Below are 19,835 nucleotides of genomic sequence, written 5' to 3' on the forward strand. Positions count from 1 at the left end.
TTATCAAAACTTAACAGACCAACAACAGAATTCTTTGGAAGGCAGGGGGTCTGTTGACCCCCCCGGCCGTATTTATTAAAATATGAAAACAAATTAAAATTGAATAAAATAACATTTACATAACTATTAAATGCAAAATTCAGACATTAGATTTACAGCAAGTTAGACAGGTATAATGGGCTAACCTTAACAAATGTCTAATACAGTGTGTTTCCTAACTGAATCTAACATCCTCATATCAATTTTGCATTCTAATAATTTCGGTCCTACGGCAAGGTCACTAACCGGTGTCAGATCCTTTTACCCAGCTACGCTCTCACGTCTGAGATGCGCATGCGCAACAAGGCCCGGTTACCGGGAGAGTAGGTCCCTCTCCTGGTTGCCCTCGTAAGCTCCGTGAACTCCATTTAACCATAACAGGAGGGCCCTTACACTCGCGCCATTTGATGACGTCGTAGTGTATGTGCGGGGTGGCTACCAGCCTGAGGAAAGCGTGACTCAGGCAAAGAAAGGAAATGCAACACACTTCTTACTTTCAAACAAATAAACGATTCGTTTTCTGAAGCATCCACTCTGTTGACAATAATAAAAATCAAAGTTTTGCAGTAGGTCAGCGGACGGAGGCACGTTACAGATGGACTGAAGGGAGCTCCCTGGGCACAGTATGGCAGCAGCAGACCTCCTCCCTTGACACAAATATCAGGCTGCCGGTGTGCCACCCAGAACCTGCGGAGCTTTCCACCGGTTATCGGCTTGACAGCACAGAGCCAGCCTCGGGTCCCTAGGTAGATGGTCAGGATTCCGGACCCCACAGTTCCGGTAAGAAGCAGGTGCTGCAGGTGTGGGACAGGTACCGGGCAAAGTGATGGGCCGGCTGGCGCGCACACTAGCGAAGTGGAAACTTTGCTTTCAGCTGCCTGTAGCTTAGCCCTTGGAGTGCAGTTGCTCTCTGGATCAGTAACCCTGTTTGTCGACTCCTATCCCTGTCTCCCTGCGCTTGCCATGTCTGATATCGCAAAGTGCATCTGTTTTTTCAATAGTCCTCTTGTGTAGCGCCAAGCCAGGCTTCAAAGAAGGTTATAGTAAGCCGCACATCTTTTTGCTGAGTTAGGTAATTGGTATTCAGGGTGCAGTGCACTGGAAGTGCACTAGATCTTCCCCTCTCACCCAAGTTATTATGTTCTGTTTCCAGTCCTGAAGGCTTGGTCCTCATCTGACTTTTCCTTCTGTTTCTCTTTTGCCCGCTGTTGTGACGTCAGTGTGCACAGAATGCTTTAGTGTATGCTTTATAAAAGGAAATGCCCCGGAGAGCTCCATTCTCCCGTGTGCGGATTCAGCCCCCAGGGGGGAGTGCTGCTTTCTGTAGGAAGCAGGTTTCAACCAGTGCCAGAGGGAGGAAGGGAATTCGGGCAGGGCGGGAAGCGGCTGCTCATGGTGACAGCGCGGATGTTTGTTCCTTCTGTGTTCACCTCTGTACGTACTGTTTGGCCAATGCATGATAGTGGCTGGTGTGTGTCCTAATAGGGGCGAGAGTGTGGACTCCTTGCACAAGTGTTTATTTATTAATTATGCATTCTGTTGTACTCTCACCAACATTAACCTTTCCTACCAACCAAACTTGTGGCGGCTGATCCAACAAAATAACAATGAAAGCCGAACCAAGGGTCTGGCTTGGCTCTAAGAGCCCGTGCAGGAGCCCAGGCTTGAAAATAATCAGAATGTAAATCATGCAACGAGGTGCCTGAAGTGGTGTTCACAAGAGGAAACTGTCCCGGACAACTACAGGTGTCTGGACTTAGAATTATTAGGTCCACATGGGGGGAACAGAAGAAGATTCCTCCAGTTGAAGTAAAAGGAGAACTGTCCATCCGAACCCTCACAGGCAAAACAAATTGCCCCCCCCAAATATTTATCACTTGCTCCAAACAGGTGATAACACTGAACTTGTAATGGAGACCCTAGTGTACATCTACTTTTTGTCTGTTATAAAAAAAAAAAGAAAATTGGTCGATTTAACCACATGAATGCTACAGTAATTCATCCTCTGTGCTGCAGATCCATTATTTCCATTGTTCATGACGAGCTCAGCTCGTCATGAGCACACAAGCAGTGTACTGCATGACGAGCTGAGCTCGTCATGAGCATGGAAGGGGTTAATTCATGCTGATGTGTGCAACTGAGATTTCCAGATCAAAACACATATGCTAAACACCAACATTTCTAGTACAGGGTTTATATTTCACAACTCATTGCACTCTGGCAGTTGCAGTTGTTGTTTGCTTTGTTTGACCCAATTGAACGAAAACATTTTATAAAAGTGGTTATGATAGGAAATCTTACTGCTGGGCCAAGTTGCTAGTTGCCCATGGAGCATTCTAGTAGACCTGACTGTGGCATACACTAGTCGCAAAGGGGAAACATCCTTTACAACGCAACTTTTACCACGCAGTGCCTTTACGATGCAACTTTTACAACACAAACCATTACAACGCATTGCGCTGGGGGGCGCTCTAGGATAGGGAATAAGTTTAATTTACTATCCAACACCTTCCCTAGTGTCCACGGGGACTGGAGTTGGAATAGTAAATTAAACTATTCACTATCCAGCACCCCAAATTGCTATGCGTTGTAAAGGTTTGCGTTGTAAAAACCGCGTTGTAAAGGCATGCGTGGTAAAAGCATGCGTTCTAATGTCATACATCCGTCGCAAAGACATGCTGGCGCTGAATTCAGATAGAAATATAAGTGCACTATATTCAAAGAAGTCAAAGATGGAATGGGTATTCGAAGTGCACCTCATTGTTAACTATAGGAATGCTCTCAGGTCTCCTTTCCGCATCTTTGGGGGCCACATACCTGTCTCCTGCTGTCTCCTGCTTCCAGTTCCCTGCTGCCGGTCTCCCGAGTCTTCTCTCGCAGCCGCCGCAGCTTTCATCAATGCGGCATGGCCACGGAGAGAGGACCACAACCCCCAGGAGCCCTAGCGGCGGAAGCCGCCACCGCCCACATCGTGCCCGGAGGCGCTTAAATTAGAACAGAGCCCCGGTGGAGCGGGTGCTCTGAGGTCTCCTTTCCGCATCTTTGGGGGCCACATACCTGTCTCCTGCTGTCTCCTGCTGCCAGTTCCCTGCTGCCGGTCTCCCGAGTCTTCTCTCGCCTCCGCCGCAGCTTTCATCAATGCGGCACGGCCACGGAGAGAGGACCCCAACCTCCAGGAGCCCTTGCGGCGGGAGCCGCCACCGCCCACATCGCACCCGGAGGCGCTTAATATTAGAACAGAGCCCCCGCGTCGCGGGATCGCGCGCGGGTCAGCCCAGGTTAAGCCCGGGGCAAGGGCGGGACCGTCTGAGGCCGTCCGAGGCCAGACGAGGCTGGGCTGGGCCACCCCTCTGACGTCCCAACTATTGGACAGTAAGAACATTTAACTTTGAACTGCTGCACTTGGCTGCAGGGGGTTTACTTGTGGCCTATTACGCTTGACTGTGCGAGTATTTCACCCCTGTAGTATGGATAAAAGGAGTGTGGGGGACAGGGTGGTGGGATCGCTTGATGCCTTCCTTGACAGAGCTGAATCTGTATTAATTCATGAGATTGAGGCTACCGAACGCAGACTCTCCCTGTGATCCCGCCTTCTCAACGAGAAAATCGCTACCATGTGCCCAGTTACGCTCCACTCAGATAGCCCCTGCTATCGTTGCTCCTAGTAATTACTCGTTGTTTGAGTCTCCTACTTGGCCTTATTTATTTATTTATGGCACTTATAGAGGGCGCTGATACCAAACTGTGTCCTGGCGCTGTAGTGATAGCTCCCCTAGCCATGAAACCTGTTATTAATTGGTAAACAGCCCCGTTTTAGCTTTTTCCGGAAGGCCAACAGATCCGTGACCTGTCTCAATGCTATTGGTAAAGCATTGAAAGCAGTGGCTGCCCCCAGAACAAAACTTCTGCCCCCCTGCGTGCTTTCCTGCTAAGTGGGGTCCTGATCAGCCCTTGACTGGCCGTCCTTAGCTGTCTGTTCGGTCTGTACCACTGAAAGTGCCGTTGTAGGAACGATGGACCACATCCATGAATCGCCTTAAAGACAATGCACAAGGATTTGAAGGTTATCCGTTTCCGCACTGGGAGCCAGTGCAGCTTCACCAGTTCCCGGGAAACGGAAGCAAACTTCCCCGAGATGCCCGAGACCAAACGGGATGCAGCGTTCTGCAAAATCTGCAGTTTATTGAGCAGCCCCTGTTGGGCCCCCAAAAATAAGCTGTTACAATAGTCAAGGCGGGAGAGCACAAGGACTGTCACCACCGTTTTCCTACTTTCCTCTGGCAAGAAGGGGAGGATCTTCCGGATGATTTTAAGTGATCAATGGATGCAGGAGGTCAGTGCATTTACTTTAAATGAGAGTTTGTCATCAATCAGAACTCCCAAGTTTTTCACCTTTGTGACAGGAGTGGGAAGAGTCCCCATCCCTTCTGGCCACCATTTGGGACTCCAAAAGTTGACATCGGAGCCGAAGAGTACCACCTCAGTTTTAGATGAGTTCAGTTTTAGGCAGTTTCTGGCCATCCAGGAGCTGACCGCTGCCAAGCATTCCTGAAAATTGGAGGCCACGCCATCCTCTGTCCCTGGGAACAGTGATACCACAATCTGTGTATCATCTGCGTAAGATGTTAATTCGAACCCGTATGCACGGATGATCGGGGCAAGCGAGGAGACGTAGATATTAAAGAGGGTGGGGCTTAGGGAGGATCCCTGTGGAACCCCCCCGGCAGTTCAAAAGTTCTTGACTCGAACTCCCCCAAGGCCAGCACCTGAACCCTGTCAGTCAGAAAGGCTTTCAGGATGCTGAGTACCTTCCCCTGGATCCCATGGTCCTCCAAGCGGTCCACCAACCTCCCATGGTGGACGGTATCGAAGGCCGCGGAAAGATCGAGGAGAACCAGGGCCGCTCTGCCCCCTGCATCAAGCACCTTCCTAATCTCCTCTGTTGATTTGATCAGGGCAGACTCGGTGCTGTGTCCTGCCCTGAAACCATGTTGCGCTATATACAGGCCAAGTGTGGCTCCTAGGCATGCACAGAGCTGCGAGTTCATAACTTTTTCCATAAGTTTGGCTGGCAACGGTAGTCTGGCAATCGGCCGGTAGTTGTTCGAGTCGGATATGTCCAATGCGGTTTTTTAACAAGGGGACAATTGAGGCCAGTTTCCAGCAAACTGGGAAATCCCCAACTTCGAACATCTGATTAAAAAGCTTAGCTAAGACCGCGGCTATCGAGGTCGCTGTCAGCTTTGCCACAGACGCCGGGCAGGGGTCGTGAGGTGAACCTGATCTAATGGTAAGTAGCAGCTTTTTGATATCGTCAGAGCTCACCAGCCCAAATGCTGAGACGTAGCCTCCTGTGATTTGGCTGTGCAGTTCCCAGGTGAGAGTTCCAGCATGCTCTTTCTCACATGAGGCTCTAGTGATGTAAAGATGTGCTCCACCTTACTCAGGAAAAATTTGGCCAGATTCTCACAAAGTTCCTCACTGGGTGGAGTTGTCACAGGCTGAGGTGTAACCAGGCTGGAAACAGTATGAAAAAGTTCCTTTGGCGAGTTCTTAGCCTCGTTGATACGCTGAGTGAAGTAAGTTTTCTTGGCCTCCTTAATCAGATTTTTGTAGGCCACCTGGCTTGATTTAAGTTATTGTTTGTCTATGTCATGGTAGTTTATGCGCCAGGCCTGTTCAAGTTTTTTGCATACCAGCTTGGATTCTCTGAGCTCATTAGTGAACCAAGGGGCTGATGGAACTTTACGTGTGGGGCGGCACTTTATCGGCGGGGCTAAAATGGTGCAAGCGTGGTCCATCCAATTGGAATAGGAGGCCGCTGCTTTATTTACATCTCTTGGCAAAGGGGCCATAGTGGCCCCCAACAGGTCTTCAAACCTGCTTCCTTCGATTTTATTCCAGGACCTGCAAGTCCTTGCTGCTTCCCTGTCCTGTTTTGCCCAATAGGGCAGTGTGGTAGAGATATTAAACCGCACTACAGAGTGATCAGACCATACAACAGGATCGGACTTAACAAATTTCAGTTCTCGATTGTTCATAAATATCCCGTCCAAGGTGTGGCCCGCTGAATGCGTGGGGCCTGTCACTACCTGTGTTAATCCCACCCGTGCATCCCCTCAATTAGGGCATTCGTGTGCGAGTCCGAGATGTTCTCTAAATGAAAATTAAAGCCTCCTAAGACTGTGAAGGATTTTGCGCACAGGGCCTCCTCTAAAAGGCTGCCAACAGTGTCTAAGAAGCGCGCTCTCGCACCCGGGGGCCTATAGAGAAGGCAACCCCTGAAAGACTGGTGGTTGGACAAAATGAGCTTAAACCCCAGGATCTCGGACGTTTCGGAGAGCACTTATTGGAACGACCCTCTGATAGCAGAGTGATAAATTACCGCCAAGCCACCTCCTTTTTTCCCCGGCCTGTCAAGAACAAAGCTCAGATAACCTGGAGGAGTAGCTTTAACTATGTCTGGCCCTGATGCCGCATCCGTCCAGGTCTCAGTGACAAATGCGATCTTTATGTCATGGTTCTGGATCATCTCTGCGCACTCCAAACTGTGTTTCACTAAGGATCTGGCATTAATCAATAGGCAACTTATGTTTCTCAGAGTCCCCTCTCCTTTGGCATCGTTAAGACTAATGACTGCCTGGACTGGCTTTAGAATGATAGCTGGGACACTCCTGAGACAGGCTGAGCATACATGGGAGCCTGCCTGTACAGCCTCATCCGGTCTCAATCTAATGCAGCCTCCTTTCCTACCGCCAGCGTTCAGGCTTAGCAGAACGTCGCGGCCATAGAACAAAGTAGGTGGAAATCCTGCTCCCTGCCGGCCAGGGGTCATGGCGCTAGGTGCGGGTCTGGCGCGGACGGGCGCAGACGGGCTTGCCTTTAGCCCCTTAGCCCAGAACATCTTGCCCCACGGCCCTCGAGTAACGTTAATAGCCCAGCTATGGTCACTACAAAAGGGATGAAGGCTATGGGTGCTATGAACAAAGAACCCCCAAATAAAAAAAGGAAGGGGAGAGGCACCAAGATATTAAAGTCACCTCTGGCATCTAAGGGTACGAGTGGGGCTTTTATATTTTGTAATACTAATTCTGAAATCCCTGCCAATCCCCCCTCAGCACTACCACCCCCCATTGACTATAAGTGACATTAGTATCTTATTAAACGAGCATGTGACAGCCCTACTTGAGCCGATTATTAAAAGGTTAGACTATGTGGATAGTAGACTCTCTAAGATAGAAGTGGCGCTTGCGCAACCATCCCAAGTTAATCAAACAATGTCCAGTATGCTGGATGCAGCAAGTACTATCCCTGTTAGAGTAGGGGAAATTCATAGGGATCAGGGTGGTGCTAAGGCAAATGTACAGATAGTGGCGGGAGGAGATCACCAAGTCAGGAGGCTTAGGAGTTCTACTGTGCCAGACGCAAGTACGGACAAAACTCTGCCCATAAGAAGGTCACCAGAGCCAGAGGGATCCCAGAAGTTGGCAACTAAGGGTAATGATGGACAAACTGAGAAGCACCCTTACCTCCATCTACCCCCGGAAGCTACCCCGCATACTGTAATTCTAGACAATGTCCCACCCCTAGCACGCGGTAATTTTGAACACTGGTCAACTCTTAAAAATAAAGTCCTCCATTATTTGAATAAAATGGTTTGGGGGATGTTCTTTTTCAGGAGTTTAAAATGGTCAGGTGTATAGAGTGGATTGGACATGCTACTAAGACCATGCCTGGAGACTGTGTAGTTGTAAGTTTTAGGTCTCCAGGCCTGGTCCGCCACATTCTTGAGGTGGCTAGTTATGATCAATTTGAATTTGATAAGGCTGCCATTGGTATTCTTCCCCTCGGTTTCTTCTATAGACCACACTACTCTCCTAGACTTAGGGGAACTCGAGGATCCCAGGAAGATTCCTTTAGGCCTGATCATTACATCAAGCTCAGTAATCGTTATGATGCTCTTTCTACAATTGAAGAAATAGATTGACTGGGGTCGTTCGAACAGTGTGGTTTAGTGAGTGGTGACAGGGACGAATCTGAAGGGGTTACACTGACATTTGATTTCCATACCCAAGCAGACTGTAAAGTTTTAACTACTCCCCTAGTTCCCGTGATATTGGCGCCCGATAAACACCAAGTGACAAAAGCTCTTACAACTGGGCAACCTGACCCTGCCCCTCAGAAGTCTTCTATGGTTATTTCTTCTTGGAATATAGCGGGTTTGGAGTCTAAGGCTGTTTCTGCCGATTGGTCGCTTTTTATTGAAGGTGTTGATGTTTGGGCATTCCAAGAAACCTGGTCAATTGAGCCTGTTTTTAATGCTGGTTATTGAAGCTTCACAAAACCAGCAATTAGGAGCCAAATGGGGAGACCAGTGGGTGGACTACCTTGCTGGGTAAGGCAACTTGAGGGGATTACTGTAGAGGAAGTTTATTTTGATAATCCAGATATCCAGGTTATTAGAGTCAAATCATTTAAAGGTCTTGACTTATTATTGTTCAATGTTTATGCAAGGGGCCACCCGGGTGGTAGGTGTTCACAGGTAATTGCTGCCCTGGAGTCTTTCTTAGAAGAAGGAACACATAATGCTAACATTATAATAGCAGGTGATTTTAATACCTGCTTTGAGCCCCTGGACATGGAAGATGGTAGCCTCAGTGATGAGGTGGATAAGCATTGGGGTGTGCTCCAATTGGTCCTCCAGCCTATTAAGAAATGGACGGAGGCTGTCTTTCAACTTAAAGGGCTGTGTCTGGAATGGGGCCTTAGGGCGGTTAACGGCAGGACAGCGTCCGACGTGCAGGGTGTGGCGACTTTTGACAATGGGCGCTTCAAAAGTCGCATTGATTATATCCTAGTAAGTGTGGAGCTGTGGCCATTAGTTTTAGATATGGAAGTTCAAAGTCGCCCCGAAAGTGACCATAATCCGCTGGTCCTTACTTGGAATGATAGGAGCTTCTGTAGCAAACCTACTACGGAGGCTGCTATATGCCCCATCCAAGTAGTCTTGGCAAATGATTCGCGAAGGGTTCGGTGGGCTAAGGTAGCCCTTGATGAAAGTAAAGTGCAAGGGATTAGGGCCCTGGTTTCAGGGTCACTAAAGGAGCTAAATGAATGTGGCAATCAAGAGGTTCCTAATGTTAATCTACCTAGGATCCACAATGAGCTCTTTACTGGACTAAAGACATTTTTTATCAATAGTAAGCCAATTAGGAAGAGTTCCATCTACAAACCTAACACATGGTACAATGAATCATGTAGGTTTTAATAGAAGCAATTAAACTGAAGAATTGTAGCTCCATTAAACAGTCTCGAATTGCTTACATATCTACTCTTCGTAAGGCAAAGAGAGATTGGGACGAGGGGTGATGGCAAGACCTGCTGGTAGCATGTAAAAGCAGGAATATGACCCAGTTTTGGGAGTTGATAAAATGGGGAAATGGGCAAAGGACTAACATCCCTAGCAATAATGTGGAACCGCAGCAGTGGGTTGCCTATTTTGAATCACAATTTAAGAAGGGCACTCGTAGTGAGGCTCCAGCCCCGCATATTATCTTAGATACATCTCTGATATTTAATACTAAAGAGGTCAAGGTAGTCTTAAAGACCATTCTAAATGGCAAAGCTCCTGGGCCGGATTGTATCCCAGCTGACTTGTTTAAGCAGGACCCTGATCTTTGGATTCCATACATCACAAATCTAATCAATGCGATAGCAGGGGGTGCTCCAATACCAGCATCTTGGTGCAGCGCGGAAATTATTCCAATTTATAAGAAGGGCGATCGTTCCACGCCGGCCAATTATAGGCCTATAAGCCTCATCGATGCTTTGCAGAAAATTGTAGCAAGAGTTATACTAGGTAGGATCCAGTCTTGGATGCTCGTAGAGAACATCCTTACCCCGTTGCAGGCAGGGTTCCGGGCCCATATGGGGACCCTAGATCAAGCCTTCAGAATCGTTCTGTTATATTGGAAAGAGGTTCTGCTGGGAAAAGGTATGATTTTTGCTCCTTTCGTGGATTTAAAATCCACGTTTGACCTGGTCCCAAGATCTAATTTGTGGGATGTATTGCTAGGGTTGGGGATGCCAAAGGAATTGGTTTCTTTGGTGGTTAGGCTTCACTGTTCGAATTATGCTCAGGTCCGCTGGGGGAAACCAGGGGAGATCACTGAAAAATTAGCAGTGGGGAAGGGTGTGTGCTGGTCCCCACACTTTATTCGTTATTCATCAATGGGGTCGTGCAGTGTTTTGACAACTACCCTACTGATGCGCCTTTGCGTGCTGACCAAAGGGTACCCCTGCTCATGTTCGCAGACTACACCCTGATTTTATCCAAGACAAGACAGGGGCTACAGTTGGCTCTGACTCGTTTTGAGGAGTTCTGCAGTGATCATGATTTGGTGGTCAATGTAGAGAAGACTAAGTTCATGGTTTTTCACGGGGCTAGGCCCGTAACTTCAAGAGTCTTCATGAGCGGAAGGCTCTTGGAGCAGACAAATGTCTTCACTTACCTGGGGATCACCTTTGGCGATAGACTGAGTTGGTCGTCACAATTGAAGCTAATGGCGCTTAGACACTCACAACTAGTGGGCACTTTAATTAAGGAACATAGGCAGTCATACACTAAGCCTGTAGCCCCCGTTGTCAAAGTGTACTCCTTGAAAATAATCCCCGCAAATCTTTATAGGGCTGAGATATGGGGAGCCAGTAATTTGTACCAACTAGCACTAGCTCAGAGCAAATTTTTAAGCTCAATAGTGGGCCTCCCGAAATCTACCCCGCGTATCCCTCTCCTGTTAGACCTTGGTTGTCATGCCATAGAGGACATTGCACGATGATGGCCTTCTGGAGAATGCTCTGGATAACCCCTGAATTATATTTATTTTTTGCTAGGGGACTGATAGAAGTTAGGGGACTGGATGGCTCCAATAAAATCACATGGTTCACTAGTATTAAATCTTTACTTATCGATATGGGGATGAGGGATTTGTGGGATAGTCCAGAGACTGCCGAATTTCCAACTAAAGTAATCTATAGAGCAGCATACTGGAATCTCATTAAAGATAGGAGGCACTCCGCTCTGTCTAGCTCTTCCCTGACTAGTGATTTTTGTGAGTTTAAAGATGAACCCAGTATGGAAAGCTATTGGGATCTAATAACGAAACCTAGAGATCGCAAGCTTTACCATCAGTTCCGAGTCGAGTCTCTCCCGTTAAGGAAGTTCACATGTAAGTGGGCAAAAGGTACAGGAGATAAATGCCTGTTTTGTCCTGAGCATACTGAAAATATCGGGCATCTCCTTTACGTCTGCCCTGCTTACCAGCAACCACAAAGTATGTGGCTTAAACTTCTTGGCAGATCCTTGGGAACCAGGTCAGCTCTGTGCGCCAAAAGGTTACTAAAAATCGGCTGCAATGACATCGCAATCACAGGGGTCGCTAAATTCCTGAGCTGGTCCTGGGCTATACGGGAGAAAAACAGGGTGGTTCTTATAGTTAGCCAGAATTATACCTGATAATGGCATGGTATTGATAGCTATTACCTTTTAATTTATGTTTTTTTATATGGAAAAGTCTGTACGCGATAAATTTAATCCGGTCTTACTGAGTGTTTTTTTAAAATGTAATAATTGGTATTTATATTCTTATCATGAATAAGTAACTTTACACACAATGTTTTATGGTGTAGTAGATGAAATGTGTATTTTTATATTCATGTCTTTTAAGATGAATAATCGAAATGAAGACTTTTTTTGAATAGATTATATGGTGATCAAAGCCTTCCACCAACTGTTTTCTCTAAGGAGATGCCACAGTCTGAATGGGCATTCGTACTCCCCTACTTCCTCCACCTTGAACATGATCTGCTCTGCAGACATGTTATATATTAAGTGGACACAAAGTCAGAATCCCACCAAAACTAGTTAAGTATACTCACTTCTGTCCAAAGTCCAGCTGTCTGTACTGTCAAGTCAAATATTTATTTCTTCAAGATTAAATTACAACTATGCCATGGAATGTGACTGTAGGCAAACCTTGCTAGATCCATCATTTACTGCATTCTCTTGAGTCATTGACTTTACACCCTATTCAGATTTGCTTTTGTTGTCTCGCTCCTATTTTCCCACATATGTTTATGCAGGCACTTTTAAAAATAATTGTCTCTAAAAAAGGTGCGACCTATTGCATTGCAAATGCTTGTTTCTTTTAGGCACAGAGAGATTGAGTGATTTGCAAGCATAACATGATGTTGATCTTAAGCAAGGGCTCTAACATGGCTCACAGTTGCAAAGTTAGCAGTTCTGGCTGTTAGGCCACATTTCCTCCTTTACCATTATCAGCAGGCCTTCTATTTCCACAAGCCACAATGGAAATAACAATTGTACAGCTTTCCGGCCCGGCTGAGGATAGAGCCAGAAAGACGTTATCAGGAGAGGAATTAATGTCCCCTTAGCCTTTATCTCATACTCTCTGCACAATCAGCCTTGTAGATAAGGACTTATAATTCTACAAATCAAGTCCTGTACATAGAGTCAGTTACAGGATTATATAATAACACACACCTACTTCTTTAAAAAAAAAAGGCTTTTTTAAACTATACAATCTAATCAAGTCTTTATATTGTTTCCAACCTTACCTGAAATAGAGTTCCATCTGCAGCCCATATTTTGTATATGGCCACCACCGGAATCCAGATAATTGTGAATGCAGTCATACACCACCCCAAATTTAACCCCCAGGTGGGGTACATGATGGCACCATAGTTGGGTAGTTCAATGGTTACCAAAGACCAGATTAGAACTGCCTGTTGTAAATAAATAAAAAGGGACATAGTCAGTTCTAACCTGATTCTTTTATTATGATGTTAAGGATATTTTTTCTGTTTAGAGCTATTTCACATAAAGCATTTTAATGAAAAGGGAAGTTTTTTTAATAGAATTTCTCTCAATCCCTTGTATTCCCTGCAGACTACAAAGCATTATTCATTCGATTCAAAAACATACATTAAATAGTTGCAGTCCCCGCTGTGTAGTTATAGTTAAGTCACAGTTTTGATAGGAATGGCATTTTATGTTTCTTTAAGAACTTTGCCACCATTTGGCAAATCTTTCTAAAAGTAAAGTTCACCCACTCCTTCATGTTTCATGCCAATCATCAAGAGCAGACCAAGAAAAAGAGGGAGTCCCAAAAGTGTGATATCCCATGTTTATACACATAGAAAAGTTTGCTCTCTGATGGAGGGAGAAAATGGCTGAATTGAATTAAATTATTACTCAGCAAGCATGCTTTTTGGTATCTGAGGTGAACCTGTTCAGCTGTTTTCAAGAACTTAAGTATCTGGACCATTGGTGTCAAGATATACTCTAATAGGCCTATCCAAAATGGATGGGTGGACCCTAAATGGCTGGCCACAACATGGTGAATATGTTGTGGCAGCCATTACAGAACCTTGTGACTTGGACCCAGGACCCCCCCCCCACCAAAAAAAAACCAAAGGCTGCAAATGAGGGGAAAGATAAACACAACCTGGCCCTCAGACCCATTTTTTTAAAGTGATTTTTATTTAGAGAGTTCTATAAAGCACAAACTTGCCACATGGGCATCAGAGGACTGTACATAAATAACCCTATCCTGTTTCATGACATTTGTTATCAGTAACAGAAATAAACCAGTAACATGACATTCAAAATAAAACACACCATTAGAAAACAATTCATATGGAGAAGGCTCAATGGATTCCCCTTCTCATTTCAGTCATCATGATAGAGTGCTCTACCGAGGTGACTATGGTTATCTGGCAAGGTACCCTAAGGGTAGATAGAACATAGAACCTTATGCAAGGAATCTATCTCATAAAAATTGTTTGAGCTCATTTTTGTAGCAGGCTGATGGATTTCACCTGATTTCCAAGGTTACAGAAATCCATAACCTTGAGGCAGATCCAGAGAAGGAGCATGCACAGGTCTTTTTTAATCTGGGAGGTGTCATGCTCTGAAGTGATAGCCTCACTAGGAACCCAGCTTCTATTGAGAGCCAATGTAGGGACTTTAGGGCGGCTGCATATGCTTTAGCGCCTTGTACCTGTAATTAATCTTGCTGTGGCATTAGGGCCACCTTCAGTGGTGTATTACGGGATTGCGGTAGACCCATTGAGGTTTCAATCCTGTAGTCTAGTCTAGACATTACCAGGAATTGTACCGCGATCTAGAAGACTTGTGGCGGTATGAAAGGTTTTACCTTACTTAGGAAGTTGAGTAGGTAGACCACATTGTGGGTGGATGCTCTGGTTTGTGCTTTCACGGTGGAATTGTTATCAAGTGTTAACCCCAGAAAGATATGAAAATGGTGTGAAAGTCAAAATTTATTTATTTATTTATTTATTTATTTTCTGACATTTTTAGAGCGCGAACAATTACCCTTGGGTGTCTCGGCGCTAATAATAAAAATAATAAAAAAATTCACATTTATTTGCACTGTACTGTGATATCAGCTCCCGTTCCTGTGGTACTTAGCAAAGTACACCCTTAAGGTACTAGGAAAAAACCTAAAAAAAGAGAAGGGTGTGATAAAGTCTAGGCCTTCTGGTCAGTCCATATTGTGGAGGCCGGAAGCTGTGCACAGTAGGGGTTGGCCATCTGCAGTGGGGTGGGCTGAACACCCATGGGGGGTTGGATACCTGGAGGGGGTTGGGCACTAACCAGAGGGTAGACCCAAAGGCCATCCCTGCAGTCCGAAGACTATGCCCAGCAAAGGGATAGCCACCCACTGCAGGCTAGATGTAGTGCCTGTTCAGACGAAAAGTTCTGCGGCCAACTCTCCACTGTGCACAGGTGAAGGCTGTGTGCAGTGTAGGTTAGGCATACACTGGGGTTTGGTGCAGAGCCAGGCTAGAGGTTAGGACCTACACCTAATTTTCTGCTGTGCACAGCCAAATGCCAAGTTGGTGTTGGATGTCTGCAGGTAGATGAGTGCTTGGCCTACCCAGACGTTCGGCACCCACTGTGGATTAAGTGTAGAAAGGGAGTTGGGTGAAGGGCCTGACCCTGTAGCCAACATCTCAACCGACTTAATAGCACCATGTACCGGTTGCCCAGGAAAGCCATCAGTGAGGTACTGCAGTACCAGTATCAATATTGTGGTACCAAAAAAACCAGAAGCCACCATTATGCAGGCTTTTGGCCATGCGCAGTGCGGGTTGGCTGTCTGCAGTTGGTTGAGGGTTTGACGAAACTAAAGTTGTTCACTAGTGAAGGTCCAGCATAGCAGGATGGGATGTTTGCCAGCAGGTTTTGAGCACACGACCTACAGCCAACCCACTGTGGCAGCATGGTAGAATGTCATGCACAGCAGGGGATTGGGGGCCCTGGACTTTGTGTGTAGGGTTCAGCTGGTGACCAGGACCCTCCGTTAAACTCCGACTGAGCACAGCTAAAGTCATAGGTTTGAGCGCAGGCTGTCAGAGGGGGTTGGACATATGCTCAACTTTGAATATGATTTTTAAAAAAACTAAATTCACTGATAAAAAGCGAAGGTGAAAGTGAACTATAGTTGGGTATGGTAATACGATCTTAGCTTACGCTAAAAGTAACACCACACATTCACAAAAATAATAGTTAGAGTGGCGGCATGGTAAGGTGTTGAAATGTGATAAGGACTAACATTTAAAAAACTGAAATACCAACATAATTTACCTTTTAATGTTTAATGATCTATAACTTGCTCCCACATCTTGCACTGCTTATGATTTCACATATTACATCAATCACAAAATAGTAATTTACATCAGTAATGACATCCCTGATGACATCTCAAATAAGGACAGCCGGGATTTACCAACCATGGAAGTTTGGGAACAGGAAAGTCTTGTATGTAATACTTGATCAAAAACACCCCAAAAGCTGACAGGAAAAACTAAAGGGTAAAGTCAATAATACTTAGCTTTGGAGATAGCACATCTATATGTGTTTAAAAAAATCTCAGAAATTATTCTAAAACACCATGGGCATGGTTACAACTTAAAATGTAAAAAAACCACTAAAATTCACAAATTATAATGAGGCGTTGGTGTTGGCTGTTCGCACACAGTTGTTCTAGGTCGGCATGATAGCGTTGTAGGCCAGGCCATGAGGCAGTCCCCTCTTAGCAGTGCATATCCGAAGGCCATGTGCAGTGAATAATGGACACTAGCAGAGGATTAAATGCATGCAAAGTGAGGGATTGAGCGCTGTTACCATGCAAGGTGTGGGGCTGAGCCCTGTTACCAACTTCCAACTACCCACTCAGGGTTGTGTGCAGGGTCTGACCACTCACTGCACAAGTCTCTAGGCTGTGTGCAGTGATGGATGTTTGCCCATGGAAGGTTGGGTGCAGGGAACTCTTAGAAATGGTATGTAATCATTTTTAAAAATAATAGCTGGTATACATACAGGTTAGCCTGAAGTTATAGTTAGCTTCGGTAATAACACTTCAATGTACATTTTTTAAAATCCTCAGAAATCCACATTAACAATCACAGTTAATGTGCCGTTATGGTTACAAAATAAAATGGAAAAATCACTGACCTTTGCAAGTCATCCTTAGGACCACCATTCATAGCTCACACAAAAGATACTACGCACCAACTACTCTGGATTGGCCAGTAAAGGATTAGATTAATATAATTGGCAATTTTTACATTTGGTTATCCCAAAAATGGAAGGGCAAAAAAGGAAGCAAAAGGAAAGGGAAGTCCAACCCTAGCACCACCACCACATTCATCACTCTGTTCCTGAAGATGGTAATTTATGATTATTTATTTGGCCTTGATTTATAAACATTCTGAAAAGCCTCTGTAGTTTATATTAAAGTTTTGAAGTTGAATTCAAGCAGGTCTGCAATTATGTAATGGACCTCCTAATTAAGCATGGGCGGATTTTGCGAATCTGGCGTATGCGAATTTGCGTATTTACGGATTCGCAATCCGCAAAATCCGCGAACTCTCGCGAATTTGCGGATTTTGTGTTTTTTGTGTTCGCAAGGATTTGTGTACCAGTTCGCAATTGCGAACTTACTTGTCGGTTCGCAACAGCCGCGACTATGTTGTTTCTACGTCTGGTTCATCATCACAGGTTCACAGCACCCTCTGTTTCACCACTGCCACCCTCTGGTACACCCATGTCACCCTCTGGTACATCCTCACTGCCACCCTCTGGTTGGTTTATCACTGTAGATTATGGGGGTGAAAAAAAGCAAGCACACCTGCCCTGCTTCAACTGCCATGAATTAATTTGGGGTTGATTAATGTGTCATTGATTTTGAAACTTCCAGTCTGGCTGGCACCTGCTTCCTTCCTTATCTGTAATTTGCTTTCTGTTGCAGTGCAATTTTTTTCACAGGACCTTTATGGCCTACTTGTAGCTATTCTATGAGCCTGCTGTTTGGGTCAGAGCAGGGTCATAGAATAGTTACAAATAGGCAACTGAACTCTGGAGGGGCCCCTCAGGAAGCACTAGAGTGAATGGTTATTAATGTTAAGATTGAACTTTTGCACCTGCTGATTGCTTTCAGTTTTGCAAAAATCGTTTTTCTGCAATTTTGCGCGATTTGCGGGGCGCGAATCCGTGCAAGATCGATTTCGGAAGCCGCAAATTCGTGCGAATACACGATTTGGTTTTTTTGCGGCATGTTTGTTCGCGTGATTTTTTGCGTGTTCGCAAGCCGCTTGTAGCGCTACGTTTGCGAAGTTACCCTAGCGGTCGTACATGGGCTCGGCCATCTTGTTTGTGTGACGTAATTCCGTTTCCGGCCGCTATGTGTAATCTCGCAAAGTGTGCGGCTCGCTAGTACAATTTCGCGTGTGATCGCGAAGAAAATCTTGCGCGAACTTACCCACGCGGTCGTGAATGGGCGCGGTCATCTTGTTTCTCATTCATTGCTATGGTTCTGGGCATGCTCTCTGTATCCTTTCTTAATCTCTGCCATCCTTTGCTTGTTTGAACTTTTTTTTAATCTATTTTACTTATTATCTATCCCTCTATTTTTCTAGCTCTATATTTTTGTGTTTTCTGCTACTTTTTGTTAATTTTAAACTACTTTTTTAAACGCTTTTCTTTTCTTCTTCCCTGTTCTATTTCTTCTTTCTTATTTTGCTTCCTTTCTGCCCAGACCATGGCAAAGGGAGCCGGGAAGAAGCCCGCAAAGGGGAAGGGTCCCGCACCCCGTGCCCGGCTCCCGTGCGGGCGTTTGAGGGGGGAGACAGTGATAGCTCGGGAGATTTTTAGTGCGGAGGAGGTGGCCGCACTAGTATTTCACGTCCAGCGCCGCCTCCCCAAGACCATCATGGGAGGCGGCAAGATCGCTACCGGCTACGGCATCCGGGAGCGCCGGAAGCGGTGGGAGAAGGTGTGCCGGGCCATGTTTCAACACTCTGGGGTCCGGCGCACCTATAACCAGGCCACCCACCGCTGGACGGATGTCATGGACCGGGAACGCGACTTGCTGGACGAGCTCGGCGTAGAGATCCCCGGGCTTGGTGAGTAGTAGTAGCTATTTCTAGCTTTTTCATCACTACTCTGTTTTATCCCGCTCTGTGTGTTATTTGCAAATTTTTGTTTTTTACCAAGAGCAATATTGCTGCCAATTACATTGTAGGTAAATTATATTTCAAAATCTTCTATGCATTTCAGGTGCACTGCTCTCCTTCTCAGTAGCCTTGCTACTATGCTTATTTGTTTTGTATTTTGTGTTCATTTCATTGGCCTGAGAAATTATGTATGAGTGTAGTGTAAAGAACTGCGCAATGCTAGACACTAAGGGTAATATTTTCAATTACCGGCGCATCCCTGCAAAGTAGCAGGGATGCGCCAGTAATTGTGCGCCATGCCACCACCACCCATGGGCCCAAAATGTCACAGAAGCCTTACGCATCTGTGTCGTAAAGGCGGCGCATTGCTGGAGTTGCGTGCCAACGATGGCGCAGCTCCAGCAATGCTCTGGGGTGCCCTATCTCCCCAATGCTGCATCAAGCCGTACGTCGGCTTCGAGCAGGCGCAGGGTTTAATTCACGCATCATTGTCCTAAAAGTGACTGATTGACATCATGTAGATTTCCCTCAGCCACTTTTAGGATTCGTTCCTGCGCAGGAACGCCCTCCCTTGCGCCGGAACGCCCCCTGATGGCGCAGGGCTTTACAACGTGATGCATCTCCCATATGCGTCACTTTGTTAATATACGCCGCACCATGGCACCTCTTTTGTTCTGCCGCTGCGTCACAAAAGTCACGCAACAATGGAGCAAAAGAGCCGCAAGGGGCTTCTAAATCAGCCCCTACAGACTCAAGTCCAGTCCTTCCTTTAGACACATGGCTATAAGAAGAAATAGTGGTGGTGGTCGGTGGATTAGACCTTCCCAGCAATGGCCCCAGAGCCGTCAAGACAGTGATAGCTCGGGAGATTTTTAGTGCGGAGGAGGTGGCCGCACTAGTATTTCACGTCCAGCGCCGCCTCCCCAAGACCATCATGGGAGGCGGCAAGATCGCTACCGGCTACGGCATCCGGGAGCGCCGGAAGCGGTGGGAGAAGGTGTGCCGGGCCATGTTTCAACACTCTGGGGTCTGGCGCACCTATAACCAGGCCACCCACCGCTGGACGGATGTCATGGACCGGGAACGCGACTTGCTGGACGAGCTCGGCGTAGAGATCCCCGGGCTTGGTGAGTAGTAGTAGCTATTTCTAGCTTTTTCATCACTACTCTGTTTTATCCCGCTCTGTGTGTTATTTGCAAATTTTTGTTTTTTACCAAGAGCAATATTGCTGCCAA

The 19,835-nt window shown here is 46.1% G+C and overlaps 1 protein-coding gene across 2 annotated transcripts in view; it reads right to left on the reverse strand.

Moving 5' to 3' along the window:
• LOC144827735 (sodium- and chloride-dependent neutral and basic amino acid transporter B(0+)-like) overlaps window positions 1–19,835 on the reverse strand; it is a 1,401,915-nt gene that overhangs the window by 105,161 nt on the left and 1,276,919 nt on the right. For both annotated transcript variants that reach the window (XM_078685942.1, XM_078685941.1), the window contains one exon: window positions 12,676–12,843. In XM_078685942.1, the coding sequence (XP_078542068.1) occupies window positions 12,676–12,843 (168 nt within the window). The remainder of the gene's footprint in view (window positions 1–12,675; window positions 12,844–19,835) is intronic.

Source organism: Lissotriton helveticus, chromosome 4_1, assembly GCF_964261635.1.
Source record: "Lissotriton helveticus chromosome 4_1, aLisHel1.1, whole genome shotgun sequence".
Lineage (NCBI taxonomy): Eukaryota > Metazoa > Chordata > Amphibia > Caudata > Salamandridae > Lissotriton > Lissotriton helveticus.